The 17391-nt window shown below is 43.5% G+C and overlaps 1 protein-coding gene across 2 annotated transcripts; it reads right to left on the bottom strand.

The window, feature by feature from the left end:
- Positions 1-49: 49 nt before the first annotated feature.
- Positions 50-8714, bottom strand: chrm4b (cholinergic receptor, muscarinic 4b). Of its 2 annotated transcripts, none has more exons than XM_026172334.1 (3): positions 8205-8714; positions 6467-7359; positions 50-1261 (listed from the first exon to the last, which is right to left on the bottom strand). In XM_026172334.1, the coding sequence occupies exons 1-3, from the start codon at positions 8317-8319 to the stop codon at positions 848-850; spliced, it is 1422 nt and encodes a 473-aa protein (XP_026028119.1). In that variant the 5' UTR covers positions 8320-8714; the 3' UTR covers positions 50-847. The 2 variants fall into 2 exon arrangements, with proteins under 2 accessions (XP_026028119.1, XP_026028120.1); XM_026172335.1 differs by having other exon boundaries at positions 50-1258.
- Between the last annotated feature and the right edge of the window lie 8677 nt (positions 8715-17391).

Here is a 17391-nt window from a genome sequence, read left to right as displayed (position 1 = left end):
TGATTACTGGTGCACAGACACGATGGCTGTCATAATAATAAAAGGTTCGTGCATATTCAAGAACGGGGTTCAGTTTGGAGGCACAAATCACAAGCTTTGTTCACTACAGGAACTCAGTGACCCGAATCTTTAAGCAGACAGATCGACTTCTCCACATTTAAAGTGTCGGTAAGTTCTCCAGGAGTTCCTCAGGGTTCTATTCTCGGTCCTCTACAGTTTCAACTAAAAACACAAAAATCTGCTTTAACTCTGCTTCTGGTCTCCACCAAGCATCCTCTGAGGCAACCAAAGTCCACTAGAGGCTCCAGCAGAGTCATAGACTTTCATGTTAAAACTTTCTACCAGAAATAAGCATGTTCACAGCCTTAAACGTGTTTCTTAGCAGTAATGACGCTGTTTTATTTCCTTTATTGTGCTGCATCTACCAAACACTTTCTTAATAATAAAGATGAACAGTAGCTGCAGCCTTGACAGCATTTATGCCTTGTTACATCAGTCACTGCTCATTAAACACATCATGGAGAAGCAGCAGGAAGTAGATGGATTAATTAACTACATAAACATCAAACATTTACAGCCCAAATTGTGATAAGAGGCCATGTCATCTGAGCTGGAAATGGAGACATGATGGCATTATCTGCTTTGATTTAAGGACGTTTTGCACCACCGGCTGTTTGTCAGACCAACCACTGAGCTGCAAGGATGGAAACAACCTTTTGTTCGCATTTGTTTTGCCCATCTTAAATCTCCTTCTACATTTAGATGGAAACCTGCGATAGGACCAAACTCCATGAAAGGAAAGCAAAAAGCCAGCTGCCAAAAACAAAACAAAAACGCACCAGTGCTGTTACAGCCGCCTGCAGTGGCAGCGCAGGAGGCTGCAGAAGGTTTTTCTGAAGGTCACGTTGCACAGGGCATAGCAGCCGGGGTTGACAGTGCTGTTCACGTAGCACAGCCAGTATCCTGTGGTCCACAGGGCGTCAGGAATGCGGCAATGGCAGAAGGCAGCAACAACGGCCATGACATTGTACGGCGTCCAGGTGAGGACAAATACCAGGATGATGGCCAGGATGGTCCTCGTGACCCTCCTCTCCCTCGCCATCACTCGCTGCCGCCTCCTCTCATGTGAGCTGATGTCGGGGCAGGAGGAGAAGACTGCCGAGGCCGCCCTGTGGAGGTCAGCGTTGAATGAGTCTTCAGATTCAGTCTTGTTGTGGTCTTCGTCTCCGGTGGGTTTGACAGCAGTTTGAGAGGGATGCTTCTGAGGAGACAAACAAGCCACCTTCACTTCTTTTCATCAGGCGGCCTTACAACCAATCTCTCTATTTGGATTGAACAGGGAGCCAATATAGTAGACACATGCTCTCTTTGCATTCTTTGTCCATTCTCTTGCCTTTTAGACTACAGCCATCTTTGGGAGGTAGAGCAGGTCATCTTAGAGTCATTTAAATGACTCCAAGGTTTCCTTACAGTGTCACTGAAGGCTGAAGTAATGCTATCCAGAGGAAGCGTCTGGCTTCATAAGGCATTTCTAAGATTTAGTACAATAACCTCAGTTTGATCTGAATTAAGAAGCAGAAAGTTAGCGGCCATCCAGGTCTTTATGTCTTTAAGACATTCCTGCAGTTTAACTCATTGGTGTGTGTTATCTGGCTTCATGGACAGATAGAGCTGGGTGTCATCAGCATAGCAGTGTAAATGTATGCTATGTCTTCTAATGATGCTGCCTAAGGGAAGCATGTATAATGTAAACAGAATTGGTCCTAGCACTGAACCCTGTGGAACTCCATAATTAACCTCAGTGTGTGAAGAGGACTCTCCATTTACATGCACAAACTGGAGTCTATTAGATGGATATGATACAAACCACTGCAGCACAGTACCTGTAATACCTACAGCATGTTCTAATCGCTCTAATAGGATATTATGGTCGACAGTATCGAACGCTGCACTGAGGTCTAGCAGGACAAGCACAGAGATGAGTCCACTGTCAGAGGCCATAAGAAGATCATTTGTAACCTTCACTAAAGCTGTTTCTGTGCTGTGATGAGCTCTGAAACCTGACTGAAACTCTTCAAATAAACCTCTGCAGATGATTTGTTAGCTGTTTGACAACTACTCTTTCAAGGATGTTTGATATGAAAGGAAGGTTGGAGATTGGCCTATAATTAGCTAAGACTGCTGGGTCCAGAGATGCTTTTTGAGTAAAGGTTTAACTACAGCCAGCTTGAAGGCCTGTGGTACATAGCCGATCATTAGAGATAGGTTGATCATATTTAAGATCGAAGAATTAATTAATGGCAGGACTTCTTTGAGCAGTTTTGTAGGAATGGGGTCTAAAAGACACGTTGATGGTTTGGAGGAAGTAATTATTGAAGTTAACTCAGAAAGATCAATTGGAGAAAAAGAGTCTAACTTAACATCAATGGTACTAAGAGTAGCTGTAGATAATATTACATCTGTGGGATGATTACTGGTAATTTTTTCTCTAATGATAAAAATTTTATTTGTGAAGAAGTTCATGAAGTCATTACTAGTTAACATTAAAGGGATGGTTGGCTCAACAGAGCTCTGACTGTTTGTCAGCCTGGCTACAGAGCTGAAGAGAAACCTGGGGTTGTTCTTATTTTCTTCAATCAGTGATGAATAGTAAGATGTTCTGGCTTTGCGGAGGGCTTTCTTATAAAGCAGCAAACTATTTCTCCAGGCTAAATGATGATCCTCTAAATTTGTGACACGCCATTTCCTCTCCAGCTTACGAGTCATCTGCTTTAGGCTACGTGTTTGAGAATTATACCACGGAGTCAGGTACTTCTGATTAGAGACCTTCGTTTTCACTGGAGCTACAGTATCCAGAGTCGTACGTAGGTAGGAGGTGAAATTATTAACAAGATAATCGACCTCTGTTGCAGTAGCGTTCAGATAGCTGCTCTGCTCTGTGTTGGTACAGGGCATTGAAGATGATAACAGTGGGTGGATTATATTCTTAAACTTAGTTACAGCGCTTTCAGAAAGACATCTACTGTGATAAAGTCTACTCTCCACCGCTGTGTAATCAATTATTGTAAATGTAAATGTTATCAGGAAATGATCAGACAGGAGAGGGTTTTCAGGAAACACTGTTAAATGTTCATTTTCTATGCCATATGTTAAAACAAGATCTAGAGTGTGATTAAAGTGGTGGGTGGGTTCTTTTACATTTTGAGAGAAACCAATTGAGTCTAATAACAGATTAAATGCCATGTTGAGGCTGTCATTTTTAGCATGTACATGGATGTTAAAATCACCCACAATAATTATTTTATCTGAGCTCAGAACTAAATTAGATATAAAGTCTGAGAAATCAGACAGAAACTCTGTGTAAGGTCCAGGTGGACGATAGATGATAACAAGTAAGACTGGTTTCTGAGTTTCACAGCTGGGGTGGACGAGGCTAAGCATCAGGCTTTCAAATGAATTAAAAGTCTGTCTTGGTCTTTCATTAATTAATAGGCTGGTGTGAAAAATTGCTGCCACACCTCCCCCTCGGCCTGTGCTTCGAGATTTCTGGTAGTTAGAATGACTCGGGGGTGTTGATTCATTTAAACTAACATAATCATCCTGCTGCAACCAGGTTTCTGTAAGGCAGAGTAAATCAATTTGTTGATCAATTATTAAGTCATGTACTAACAGAGACTTGGAGGAGAGAGACCTAATATTTAATAATCCACATTTCACTGTGTTACTCTTTGGTTCAGATGTGGATACTGTATTGTTCTTTCTTTGTAATTGTTTATGTTTAAGTTGTTTGTTGCTGGTTTTTAGTTTGTTTTTTGTCTTTTTGGAAGCTGACACAGTCTCTATGGAGATGGGTTTTTGGGGGGGTAGCAGGAGGAGAGAAGCTGCAGAGAGGCGTGTAAGACTGCAACTCTGCTTCCTGGTCCCAACTCTGGATAGTCATATTTTGGGGGGATTAATAAATTTGTCCATATTTCTAGAAATGAGAGCTGCTCCATCCAAAGTGGGATGGATGCCGTCTCTCCTAACAAGACCAGGTTTCCTCCAGAAGGTTTGCCAATTATCTATGAAGCCCACATCGTTTCTGGGACACCACTCAGACAGCCAGCAGTTTAAGGAGAACATGCGGCTAAACATGTCACTCCTGGTCTGATTGGGGAGGGGACCAGAGAAAACTACAGAGTCCCACAAAGTTACACATCGATTCAATATTGATTTTAGTGACCTCCGATTGGCGTAACCGGCTGTCATTACTGCCGACGTGAATTATGATTTTACTGAATTTACGTTTACCCTTAGCCAGCAGTTTTAAATTTCCTTCAATGTCACCTGCTCTGGCCCCTGGAAGACAATTGACTATGGTTGCCGGTGTCTCTAGCTTCACATGTCTGAGAACAGAATCACCAATTACCAGAGTTTGACCCCCGGCGGGTGTGTCGCCGAGTGGGGAAAAACGGTTAGACACATGAACGGGTTGGCGGTGTACCTGGGGCTTCTGTTTAGGACTATGTTCCTCCTCACAGTCACCCAGCCGCCCTCTTTCCCCAGCTGCTTGGGGTCTGCCGGGGAACAGCTAGCGGGGCCTACGCTATCTTCGGCTGCACCAGCTACAGGGGCCTGGCTAGCTACGGGTGAATGAAGGGTGCGAAGCCGAGTCTCCAATTCAGTAATCCTGGCCTCCAGATTGAGAGGCTGAGGAATAACCTCCAGCACTGTCAGAGTGCTTATTTACAGTCCTAATATCATCTCTTTTCCTCCATAACCTCCGCTCTGACACAAATGTGCTGCAGTGCAGTCACAGATCTGCCATCCGAGTTCCTCGACCCTCCGAGCAGCAGCCCGGACTCTCAGCCAGCCTCCAAATATTTATGCAGAGCTCATTAAAGTGGACAAAATGCCGCGTTTCCTCCTCCGCCTCATAACGATATCATTTTAAACACTAATAAGGAGCTCAGGATCACTCGGCTGCTGTGCTCAGATCAGCTTTATTAATGTCAAAAAAGGCATTTTGTTTGTACCCACACATTCTGCAGCCTGTAAACACTCATAGATATATAGAACAGAAATATGCTTTATTGTGGAAATCCAGGTGTTCCAGCAACAAAGTGACAGGAAGTTGGAGCGTTCAGAAATCGGAAGACACACTGCTGCATGTGAAGGCCCAGCTCAGTGAGCTCAAAGAAATAACTGGAAGAATGATAAATGTCTAAAAATGATCATAATGTGAAGCCTCGCAGCGAGGTCACTGCTCCTCTAACTAAACATGTGACACAATGTGCAGGAAAGTGCAGGACAGGAAAAGATGCCATGGGAACACCAGCCCATCCACATCAACGGGTCAGCAGCTTCAAATTCCTTGGAGTCAACATCACAGAGGACTTCTCCTGGACCCTCACACAGACACTGCTATCAGGAAAGCTCGCCAGTGGCTTTACTTCCTGAGGAGGCTGAGGAAGTTTGGCATGAACGCCAACATCACCTCAAATTCTTACAGGTGTGCAATCGAGAGCTTGCTGACGAGCTGCATCACAGTTTGGTACGAAGCTGCTCAGCCAGCAGCCAGAAATCACTACAGAGGGTGGTGAAGGCAGCAGAGCACATCACTGGCACGAGGCTTCCTGCCATTCAGGACATTTATCTCCAGCCTCCATCATCAAGGACCACAGCCACCCAGCACATCAGCTGTTCTCCTTGTTACCATCTGGCAGATGTTACAGGAGTCTGTCTGCTCGGACTACAAGACTAAAAAACAGTTTTTACCACCAAGCCATACGACACCTCAACCACAACACTTAAACACACACACACAGTCCACAGGACGCACTCAGAAGCTACCTGCAGCTTCACAAGTACTCTGTATAATCTGCACTGGTCACTCCACTTTATTGTCATTGATATTTATATTTAAAAGTGCAATACTGTAATTTTCTGCTGCTCATTCCTGTGCAATATCCCATCTGCCCCCCCTCACATTCCTGTTTAAGATTTTCTTAATTTAATCACTAGTGTACATATATTTATACATACAGTCAGTTAACTGAAAATCTCTTTTTCTTTTACTACATCTTATTAATATTTTGCTCTTTTCTATTTTTCTATATATTTTTTATTATTTTATTTTATTTTTTCTACTATACCATGCTGCTGAGTGACTGCTGCTCATCAAATACATTTCATTGCGATGTTGACCCTGTGCTAATTTGCATATGACAAATAAAACTGAAAACTGCTAGCGAGTTGGCTATGAGCTAAGCTAAGCTAGCGAAACCCTAAAGACGAAGCGAGTAAAGTGCGTGAAGATATGAAAAGCGAAGTTATCTATACGGTTTTTAATAAACTGCTACAAGAACACCACTGTGTGTTGGAACAGGAACAGGAAGTGATACTCTACCGCAGAGAGTGAACAGGAAGTGACAGCGCCCCCTGACAACAACATTAGAGACGGTAAACAGATGAAACACATCCTTACCCAGTGTCTCCAGCTACTCTCGGCCTGCGCTGTATCATCTGGACTTCTACATGTCTTCTTCTTCCTTCTGGTCTTTGGCGTGCAGGACTGGAGCTGGTTCGGGGTCAGGTCTGAGCAGGGGTCACTCGTCCCCATGCCTCGCCGCCTCAGCAGGAAGTCTTTCAAGGAGGGACTGGAAGCCCTGAGAGCACCCTGGTTTGGCATGAGCACACTCATTCGGCTGTAGCTGGCAACTGACAGGCGGCTGTAGAGGCCGATCATGATGATTGCCGGCAGGTAAAAGGAGGGAAGAGTCGTCCCCATAGTAACAGCAGGGCTAACAAGTAGACGGATGTAACACTGATCGTGAGGGACGACGCGCCCGCCCTTATCTGTCTGCCAGGACAGGATGGCGGGAGCCCAGAGAATGAAAGAAAGCAGCCAGGCGGCAGCAATCATCAGGCACGCCATCCTGCCCGTCCGCCGCACTGGGTAGCTGAGCGGTCGCGTCAGGCAAAAGTACCGATCCAGACTGATGAGCAGCAGGTTCAGGACCGAGGCGCTGCTCGCCACGTAGTCAAGGACGAGCCACGCGTCACATAGCACGGGGCCCAGCAGCCAGCGGCCCTGCAGCTTATACAGCGTGTACACGTTCATGGAGAACAGGCCGATGATCAGATCGGCCACCGCCAGGCTCAGCAGGAAGTAATTGTTGACCATCTGCAGGTGACGGTTCACTTTGATGGACAGGATCACCAAAGTGTTGCCGAGAACGGTGAGGATGCTGAGGGAGGTGGTAACCATGGCAATGAGGACCAGCTGAGCGGTGCTGTACGGATATGGTGGTGAGAGCGGAGGCACACGGGAGGTGTTGACGGAGAGGCGGAGCAAAGTAGGCGTCGGTTCCATGTTTCCTAAAGTCACACACAAGAAGACTTTGAAATTATTGAACTGAAACGAGATCAAAGTGACCACAAAATAATAACAAGTGTTAAAACAGAAAAGACAGCGTTCCTTAAATCAGTCAACACTGAACCGTCAGCCTAGTGTGTGAAATTCAAAGAGTTCCTGATGTACTGGTTATTTTCCCATCAACTCAGGAGATAAAGAGCAAATCAAAGAAGCGAACATCAAATGGTCATCAATGGATGTTAATGACTTTTACTAATATAATTAAAAGAAAGAACTTTGTATACTTGCCCTGAAAATGAATCAGTATCTTCCTGAGAATGATTTCCTCTTCCTCACAGAAGCTGTTTTATTGCAGCTCACACAGAAACGATGAAGCTAAACAGTTTATACGAAGTTCTCCTCGTGCAGGATTTTATTTTCTTGCAGCAAAAACTGAAGATGTTTGAAGTTTATTATAAAGATCTCGTTACATTTAATGCAAAATGTTGAAACTCCTGTGATCATTCCCAAACCTCAGTTTGGACCACATGAAAGATTTAAATGTGCAAAAGGAGCATTCATGTGGAAACGACGGATAAATGTGACAAACTAACGATGAGCTGCAGCTCTGATCAGATACAGTCACAGCTGTGTCACACTCACATCGACATTTACCTGCTCGAGGTGCAGCTTTTGCACTTCTGTGTTATTACCTTGGTAAAAGTACTTTCACTTCAGAGAAATTTCCTCCAGCTCTGAGGAACTGACTGAAAAACACGTTTAAGCCTTCAAAATAAAAGCAGATTTCCTGACAGAATGAACCGGCAGGAGTTGCTGCGAGCGCGTTCAGAGGTTCGGTCCAGCTCACCGGGGGTGTTGGAGCTGCTCAGCTTGCCGCTGTCTGCCTGTCCATCAGTCCATCTGCAGCAGTTTACATGCAGCCTCCGTCCTGACGTCATCAGATGTGGGATGTAATGACACATTAGAGAAGATGAGCCCAGCTTCAGTTACCACCACACGGGTTTTAACTTCATCTTCCTCCCAGCATTACCGTTAGTGAAGACACTGCAGCAGGCACAGAGAAGCAAACGGAAACCTCCAGCACTGTCAGAGTGCTTATTTACAGTCCTAATATCATCTCTTTTCCTCCATGTTATCTGATTAACCTCCGCTCTGACACAAATGTGCTGCAGTGCAGTCACAGATCTGCCATCCGAGTTCCTCGACCCTCCGAGCAGCAGCCCGGACTCTCAGCCAGCCTCCAAATATTTATGCAGAGCTCATTAAAGTGGACAAAATGCCGCGTTTCCTCCTCCGCCTCATAACGATATCATTTTAAACACTAATAAGGAGCTCAGGGTCACTCGGCTGCTGTGCTCAGATCAGCTTTATTACCGTTTTCCTCGAGTGCTTAAACACAGTCCTTGAAACTATGCCTCGTATTCCCCAAACAGTAAACACAAATCCATGACGTCTCACCATATTTCCCAAACATCGTGTTATCAGGTTGAAATGCAGCTCTACACTCAAAACCATTCACCCTGCTGAAAAACCAAACTTTGCCACAGACAGCACACACAAGGCCTCAAAAACACACACACAATAACATAGTCGTACACATTGAACACAAAAAATGCAAACAATGTACAGACGTAGACAAAGGTGGTACCCACAATGGTCCCAGAAATAACTTTAATCTGACAAAAGTAATAATAAATAAAAATTCTATTAATCTTAACCAATGAAAGTTGGACACTGCTTTTCAACCATGCTTCAAATGAATTATTTAAAAAATAAATGCATGAAACAGGCCTGGACAAAAATGATTAAAGGTAAAGGATATAAGACCATCTCCAAGCAGCTAGATGTTCCTGTGACTACAGCTGCACGGCATTCACAAATTTCAGATCCATGGGAGCCAACCTCCCTGGACGCAGGAGGGAAATTGAGATGGATAATCCGAATGGTAACAAAAGAGCGCAGAAAGACTTCTAAAGAGATCCAAGCTGAACTTCATGCTCAAGGAACATCAGTGCCAGATCGCACCATCCGTCGTTGTTTGAGCCAAAGTGGCAGGCGTCGCCTCGGCCTGGAGGTGCACACGACATAAGGCTCTAAAGTAACTCCTCGGAGTGACCACAGGAACGGTTCATAGTGTTCATAGCTCAGGGAAATGGGTGTGCTCTTTGGAAAGTGGCATTATGCTTTTGAAATTTGGCTTCATTAGATTGCTTAAACACTATAACCAATCAAGAAAAACTGTAATCCCAAAGAAGGCATTTTTACCGCCTACCCACACATCCTGAAGCCTGTAAACACTCATAGAAATATAGAACAGAAATATGCTTTATTGTGGAAATCCAGGTGTTCCAGCAGCAGAGTTACAGGAAGTTGCAGCATTCAGAAATCAGAAAACTGCTGCATGTGAAGGCCCAGCTCAGTGAGCTGCCCTCGTGGTTACTGCAGGACTTCATGTTTTAATAATGAAGCTGACAGGTTATCCCAGATAAATGCACCGCGGACATCAGCTGGGCTTCGAACAAGGCTTAAATCATCGAGTCAATAAAGAAAAGATGCAACAAATCTGTGAGCACGAACAAATAAAACCACAGATGAAGTTCCATCTCCATAGAGACTGTGTCAGCTCCCAAACAGACAAAAAACAAACTAAAAACCAGCAACAAACAACTTAAACATAAACAATTACAAAGAAAGAACAATACAGTATCCACATCTGAACCAAAGAGTAAAACAGTGAAATGTGGATTATTAAATATTAGGTCTTTCTCCTCCAAGTCTCTGTTAGTACATGACTTAATAATTGATCAACAAATTGATTTACTCTGCCTTACAGAAACCTGGTTGCAGCAGGATGATTATGTTAGTTTAAATGAATCAACACCCCCGAGTCATTCTAACTACCAGAAATCTCGAAGCACAGGCCGAGGGGGAGGTGTGGCAGCAATTTTTCACACCAGCCTATTAATTAATGAAAGACCAAGACAGACTTTTAATTCATTTGAAAGCCTGATGCTTAGCCTCGTCCACCCCAGCTGTGAAACTCAGAAACCAGTCTTACTTGTTATCATCTATCGTCCACCTGGGCCTTACACAGAGTTTCTGTCTGATTTCTCAGACTTTATATCTAATTTAGTTCTGAGCTCAGTTAAAATAATTATTGTGGGTGATTTTAACATCCATGTAGATGCTAAAAATGACAGCCTCAACATGGCATTTAATCTGTTATTAGACTCAATTGGTTTCTCTCAAAATGTAAAAGAACCCACCCACCACTTTAATCACACTCTAGATCTTGTTTTAACATATGGCATAGAAACTGAACATTTAACAGTGTTTCCTGAAAACCCTCTCCTGTCTGATCATTTCCTGATAACATTTACATTTACAATAATTGATTACACAGCGGTAAAGAGTAGACTTTATCACAGTAGATGTCTTTCTGAAAGTGCTGTAACTAAGTTTAAGAATATAGTCCACCCACTGTTATCATCTTCAATGCCCTGTACCAACACAGAGCAGAGCAGCTATCTGAACGCTACCCCAACAGAAGTCGATTATCTTGTTAATAATTTCACCTCCTCACTACGTACGACTCTGGATACTGTAGCTCCAGTGAAAACTAAGGTCTCTAATCAGAAGTACCTGACTCCGTGGTATAATTCTCAAACACGTAGCCTAAAGCAGATGACTCGTAATCTGGAGAGGAAATGGCGTGTCACAAGTTTAGAGGATCATCATTTAGCCTGGAGAAATAGTTTGCTGCTTTATAAGAAAGCCCTCCACAAAGCCAGAACATCTTACTATTCATCACTGATTGAAGAAAATAAGAACAACCCCAGGTTTCTCTTCAGCACTGTAGCCAGGCTGACAAACAGTCAGAGCTCTTTTGAGCCAACCATCCCTTTAACGTTAACTAGTAATGACTTCATGAACTTCTTCACAAATAAAATTTTTATCATTAGAGAAAAAATTACCAGTAATCATCCCACAGATGTAATATTATCTACAGCTACTCTTAGTACCATTGATGTTAAGTTAGACTCTTTTTCTCCAATTGATCTTTCTGAGTTAACTTCAATAATTACTTCCTCCAAACCATCAACGTGTCTTTTAGACCCCATTCCTACAAAACTGCTCAAAGAAGTCCTGCCATTAATTAACTCTTCGATCTTAAATATGATCAACCTATCTCTAATGATCGGCTATGTACCACAGGCCTTCAAGCTGGCTGTAGTTAAACCTTTACTCAAAAAGCATCTCTGGACCCAGCAGTCTTAGCTAATTATAGGCCAATCTCCAACCTTCCTTTCATATCAAACATCCTTGAAAGAGTAGTTGTCAAACAGCTAACAGATCATCTGCAGAGGTTTATTTGAAGAGTTTCAGTCAGGTTTCAGAGCTCATCACAGCACAGAAACAGCTTTAGTGAAGGTTACAAATGATCTTCTTATGGCCTCTGACAGTGGACTCATCTCTGTGCTTGTCCTGCTAGACCTCAGTGCAGCGTTCGATACTGTCGACCATAATATCCTATTAGAGCGATTAGAACATGCTGTAGGTATTACAGGTACTGTGCTGCAGTGGTTTGTATCATATCTATCTCATAGACTCCAGTTTGTGCATGTAAATGGAGAGTCCTCTTCACACACTGAGGTTAATTATGGAGTTCCACAGGGTTCAGTGCTAGGACCAATTCTGTTTACATTATACATGCTTCCCTTAGGCAGCATCATTAGAAGACATAGCATACATTTACACTGCTATGCTGATGACACCCAGCTCTATCTGTCCATGAAGCCAGATAACACACACCAATGAGTTAAACTGCAGGAATGTCTTAAAGACATAAAGACCTGGATGGCCGCTAACTTTCTGCTTCTTAATTCAGATCAAACTGAGGTTATTGTACTCGGCCCTGAAAACCTTAGAAATATGGTCTCTAACCAGATTCTTACTCTGGATGGCATTACCTTGGCCTCCAGTAACACTGTGAGGAACCTTGGAGTCATTTTTGACCAGGACATGTCCTTCAACGCACATATTAAACAAATATGTAAGACTGCTTTCTTCCATTTGTGCAACATCTCTAAAGTTAGAAATATCCTGTCTCAGAGTGACGCTGAAAAACTAGTTCATGCATTTATTACTTCCAGGCTGGACGACTGTAATTCATTATTATCAGGAAGTCCTAAAAACTCCCTGAAAAGCCTTCAGCTAATCCAAAATGCTGCAGCAAGAGTCCTGACAGGGACTAGAAAGAGAGAGCAGATTTCTCCTGTTTTGGCTTCCTGTTAAATCCAGAATTGAATTCAAAATCCTGCTCCTCACATACAAGGTCTTAAATAATCAGGCCCATCTTATCTTAATGACCTTGTAGTACCATATCACCCTATTAGAGCACTTCGCTCTCGCTCTGCAGGCCTACTTGTTGTTCCTAGAGTATTTAAAAGTAGAATGGGAGGCAGAGCCTTCAGTTTTCAGGCCCCTCTTCTGTGGAACCAGCTTCCAGTTTGGATTCAGGAGACAGACACTATCTCTACTTTCAAGATTAGGCTTCAAACTTTCCTTTTTGCTAAAGCATATAGTTAGGGCTGGACCAGGTGACCCTGAATCCTCCCTTAGTTATGCTGCAATAGACGTAGGCTGCCGGGGGATTCCCATGATGCATTGAGTTTTTCCTTTCCAGTCACCTTTCTCACTCACTATGTATTAACAGACCTCTCTGCATTGAATCATATCTGTTATTAACCTCTGTCTCTCTTCCACAGCATGTCTTTATCCTGTCTTCCTTCTCTCACCCCAACCAATCACAGCAGATGGCCCCGCCCCTCCCTGAGCCTGGTTCTGCTGGAGGTTTCTTCCTGTTAAAAGGGAGTTTTTCCTTCCCACTGTCGCCAAAGTGCTGCTCATAGGGGGTCATATGATTGTTGGGTTTTTCTCTGTATCTATGAAGCGCCTTGAGGCGACTTATGTTGTGATTTGGCGCTATATAAATAAAATTGAATTGAATTGAAGTTCTGGTGCAGACTGACATCGGTACAACTTCTGCTGTTAACCCTTAAGAACCCAGACCTATTTCTACTTTCATGTAAATTACGGGGGTTGTAAGTTATATCAAATGAATCATATATAACACATTTCTGAAGTTTTTTTTGTAATAGCTCCACCCACTACCCCAGATCTGAAATGTCACATATGCGTCACATCGGGCATACAAGGTACATTTGTTCCATATTTAGAAAGTAATTCTGTAAACACTTTCTTGCTTTTAAAAACAGAATTTCCTTTTTATTGTCAAATTCTTAACATGGATAATGATGGTAACACTTCTTGGTTTACTTCAACAAGCTTCTTGGAAAAAAAGTAAAATAAATCAGCCCAGTGTTGGAGGTACAACTCGAACTCTCTCGGGTGGTGGAGGTGGTGATGAGATGTTTTGTGATGGGCCCCCCTGTGTGATTTCCAAAGGATCAGGCCTGTGGCAACTTCTGCCTGGAAGCTTCTTTCTTTCAGTGGCTTTTGGACACAAGTAGCTTGCAGTCACGACGGTAAATCAACCATGCGTTGACAACACCGAGCATGATGGCAGGACAGGTGGAGATACCACCTCCGTGACTTCATGTGGTATTGTACCTTGCAATGCAGGCGTCAAGCAGGTCGATACCCCCCATGAATGTGTTGTACTCCACAATGTGTGGCCTTTTGACCTCAACAAATGCCTTGCCCGATTTGCTCCAGCGACGGACTGTATCTTGAGGCTCAGTTGCACAATAGGATGAGATGAGGGTAACAGATTTGTTGTCATACCTCTTCACAATAACCATGCTCTCCTCCTTAGTCACCCTGGCATCAACAGATCCTCTGCCTTTTTTCATCAAGACTTTTTTCATCTTCAAGCTGACGACCTGCTAAGCGATTTCCACGAAGTGTTCCTACAAAGTAGATCTGTCGCTGAAGAAGTGTGAGCACAAGTGAGGCTGAGGAGAAGACGTTATCAGCAAATCTTTGTAGTTTTGCTCAGCTGGCAGAGTTTCACACAACTTCACCACAACATCTCCTCCAATCCCAACTAAAGTCTTCTTCCCAGTACCACCTTGATAAACAACAAAATCATGGAGCATACCACAGGATGAGCACCGGGCCCAGGTTTTCAATCCCCAGGGGTGGGGCTTTCCCTTCACATACTGCCTGATTGGGCCATGTGTCCCTTGAAGGGTACCTTTTGCTCATCAACAGAGTTGTACTCCTCTGGGACGATATACAGGCATTGTTTGCGAAACATTTCAAGCCATGGACGGATCTTCCAGCACTTGTCTTCTGCATCTCTGTGTAATAAATCTGTATTGTCAGTGAAATGTAGAGACCCCAACAGGGTTTGAAATCGGTTGCGGGACATGTTATCTGCTACCATAGGACACCTGGTGTCATTTTCCCAGTATGCTCGATTTCCAGGCATTTGGCATAGACCCATCCTCAGAGACCAATGAGTATTTCTAGTTCTTTAACAGCGGTATTTACATTTCTCAGATGGTTGGAGTTTTGTACACTGTATAAATTTGTTTGTTCCATTAACAACAGCAGCATATCATCTGTGATGAAGTTTTTGAAGTTCTCCAGTGGAGTGTGGATCTCATCTGGAGGTTTGGCACAGGGTCCCTTGAATGTGATCTCAGGGGCTTCGAACATCTTCTTTCTCCAGGAGAATTTTTGTCCTTTGATAGCTGCCTTGGGCTGCCCAGTGAGAATATGGCTTGAATGTGGCTCTGTCTCAGAATCACTTGAATCACAACTGTCTGAATCACTGGATTCATCACTCTCCACGTCTTTGTGGGGGATGTAATTAGGGTCACCAGAATCTTCATCTGAGCTACTTTCACATCCCTCATACTCACTGTCCTCTGCAGTGATAAACTCCAGCGCATCTTGAACACTATGTTTTTTCCTTTTATTCATTCTACAAAAGAGTGAAAATGACAAAAAAAAAAAAAAAATGGGGGGGTAACTGAAAAACGCCTCGACAAAGTTAAAGTTCCATCACAAATTCAGGTAATTTAATAAATTAGTTATGCTTGAATTTAGTTAAATATGACTGAGAATTAACAACAAAGAATACGTTTACTTAAAATAACTGAATGAGCTAAACTGACTAAGCAAAGGATCAGTTTGTCTTTTTGTGACAAATATGTCACATCACCTTTTTCAAGAAAATTTGAGTTTAATGCCCGATGTGACATATTTGTCACAGCGATATTTAACAAACTGATCCTTACGGAGCCCCGCAGGGGACATGGGAGAAAAAAAATTAAGACGGACTTTTGCGAGATCTCGCAAAACTAACTGAATTCCAACAATGGCGGCAGCTACTTAGTTGTAATGTTACTCTTTCTGGGTCACAAAATACATATAAGATATTTTGAGGCTTGAATGTAGTTGTGTAAACATCAGATACCTGCTCGGTTTACAAGACATCACATATTTGCAAAAGTGCTCTGACCTGACACCCACTACCTCGAAGCTAACGGGAGGTCGAGACCTATTACAGCCGGGAGGAACACCGCTTTCCCGGCACATCGTGCCTCGACCTCCTGGTCGGCTTCGAGCTGGTGGCCTCCGAAGAATGCGGCTAAAACTTTTGCGAGATCCCAAGTTTGTTTTGCGAGATCTCGCAAAAGTCCGTCTTAATTGTTTTTTCCTCCCATGTCCCCTGCGGGGCTCCGTAGATTCTAGATCAAATTGTTTCAGAAATATTACCAAACTAGGTTACAAGTGACCTATGACATCTTATCTAAAGTTTAGAATTGCTGAATGAGTAAAAGCTTACCTTTGCAAAAAGAAAAGAAAGTTTTTAGAATTAGCATAGTGGTCTCATTAGCTAACCAGGCGGACCAAGACTTTGAAAATGGTGTCTTGAACACCCAGAGTGCCTCACTTGTCACATGACTGAACTAGTTTGTGCAGTAGACGTCACTTAGGGACTTTATTAGTTAAAAGTTAAACCATTATAGTTTTTCTCTAAGTGTAAAGGGGCGGTGACACCAGTGAAAAAATGAAATCAAACTTTTCTGTCATTTGTTGTTCATCTGCCAGTGAGGGTGGTGTAATATGGGTGGATGACGTATCTGCTGCGTGTTTGTGATGCAGTGAGCTGAAGAAACGAGGAGCACAGAGGAACTCTCAAAGCTCTTTAATTACATCTAAAAGTCAAAGCAAAGAGTCACGTTAGCGCTGTACAAACTCCACAGTCTGACACACAGGTACCGATCGGACTCACACCGCTGCGCTATTCACATCCACCCCCCCACCCTGATCTCACACACACACTCTAAAATCTTCACTGATCAAGTAAAAAGCCAGGAGGAGCATTCAGAGTCTCGCCTGCAGAGTAAAAGCTTCAATAAAAAGTGTCATGAATCCCAGAGCTCCACTCAGCACCCCCACCCACAGCCCCACCTTAAAATGCCATCAGTACATGAACTTCTAAGCACACGTGGAAACAAAAAGGACAGCTGGATGCTGCAGGAAGGAAAAGTTGCGCTTGATCACAAAAATTCAAGTTTTCTTCTGCAGGATTTTGAAGGATGAGGAAAGGTGTGTGTGTGTGTGTGTGTGTGTGTGTGTGTGTGTGTGTGTGTGTGTGTGTGTGTGTGTGTGTGTGTGTGTGTGTGTGTGTGACCACTCAGACATCTTCCACTACAGGAGCTCGGTGACCCGACTCTTAAAGCTGACATTTAAAGTGTGGGTAAGTGCTCGAGGTGCTCCTCAGTCTCTATACGAACAACATGAGCTGCACCAAACAGCAACGTCCACACCGAGACCTGCAGTTCCTCTGACGTCCAGCAGAGGCCTCACACACTCCTAACGTCTACAGCCTGACAGACAAACTGTTCTGGTCTCTATACATCACTTCCCCTTTGTAACACCTGTGGGGCAGGGCTCTATAACTCACCTGTCTTAATTGGAGAAGGGCTTGTATTATTAGGGGTGTGGCCTCTGGACCAATAACATGGCTGCTGTGAGGTCACTAACAGGCTGTC

The sequence above is a fragment of the Astatotilapia calliptera genome, chromosome 7, assembly GCF_900246225.1.
Source record: "Astatotilapia calliptera chromosome 7, fAstCal1.2, whole genome shotgun sequence".
Classification (NCBI taxonomy): domain Eukaryota; kingdom Metazoa; phylum Chordata; class Actinopteri; order Cichliformes; family Cichlidae; genus Astatotilapia; species Astatotilapia calliptera.
This window is presented reverse-complemented; position numbering and strand designations above follow the sequence as displayed.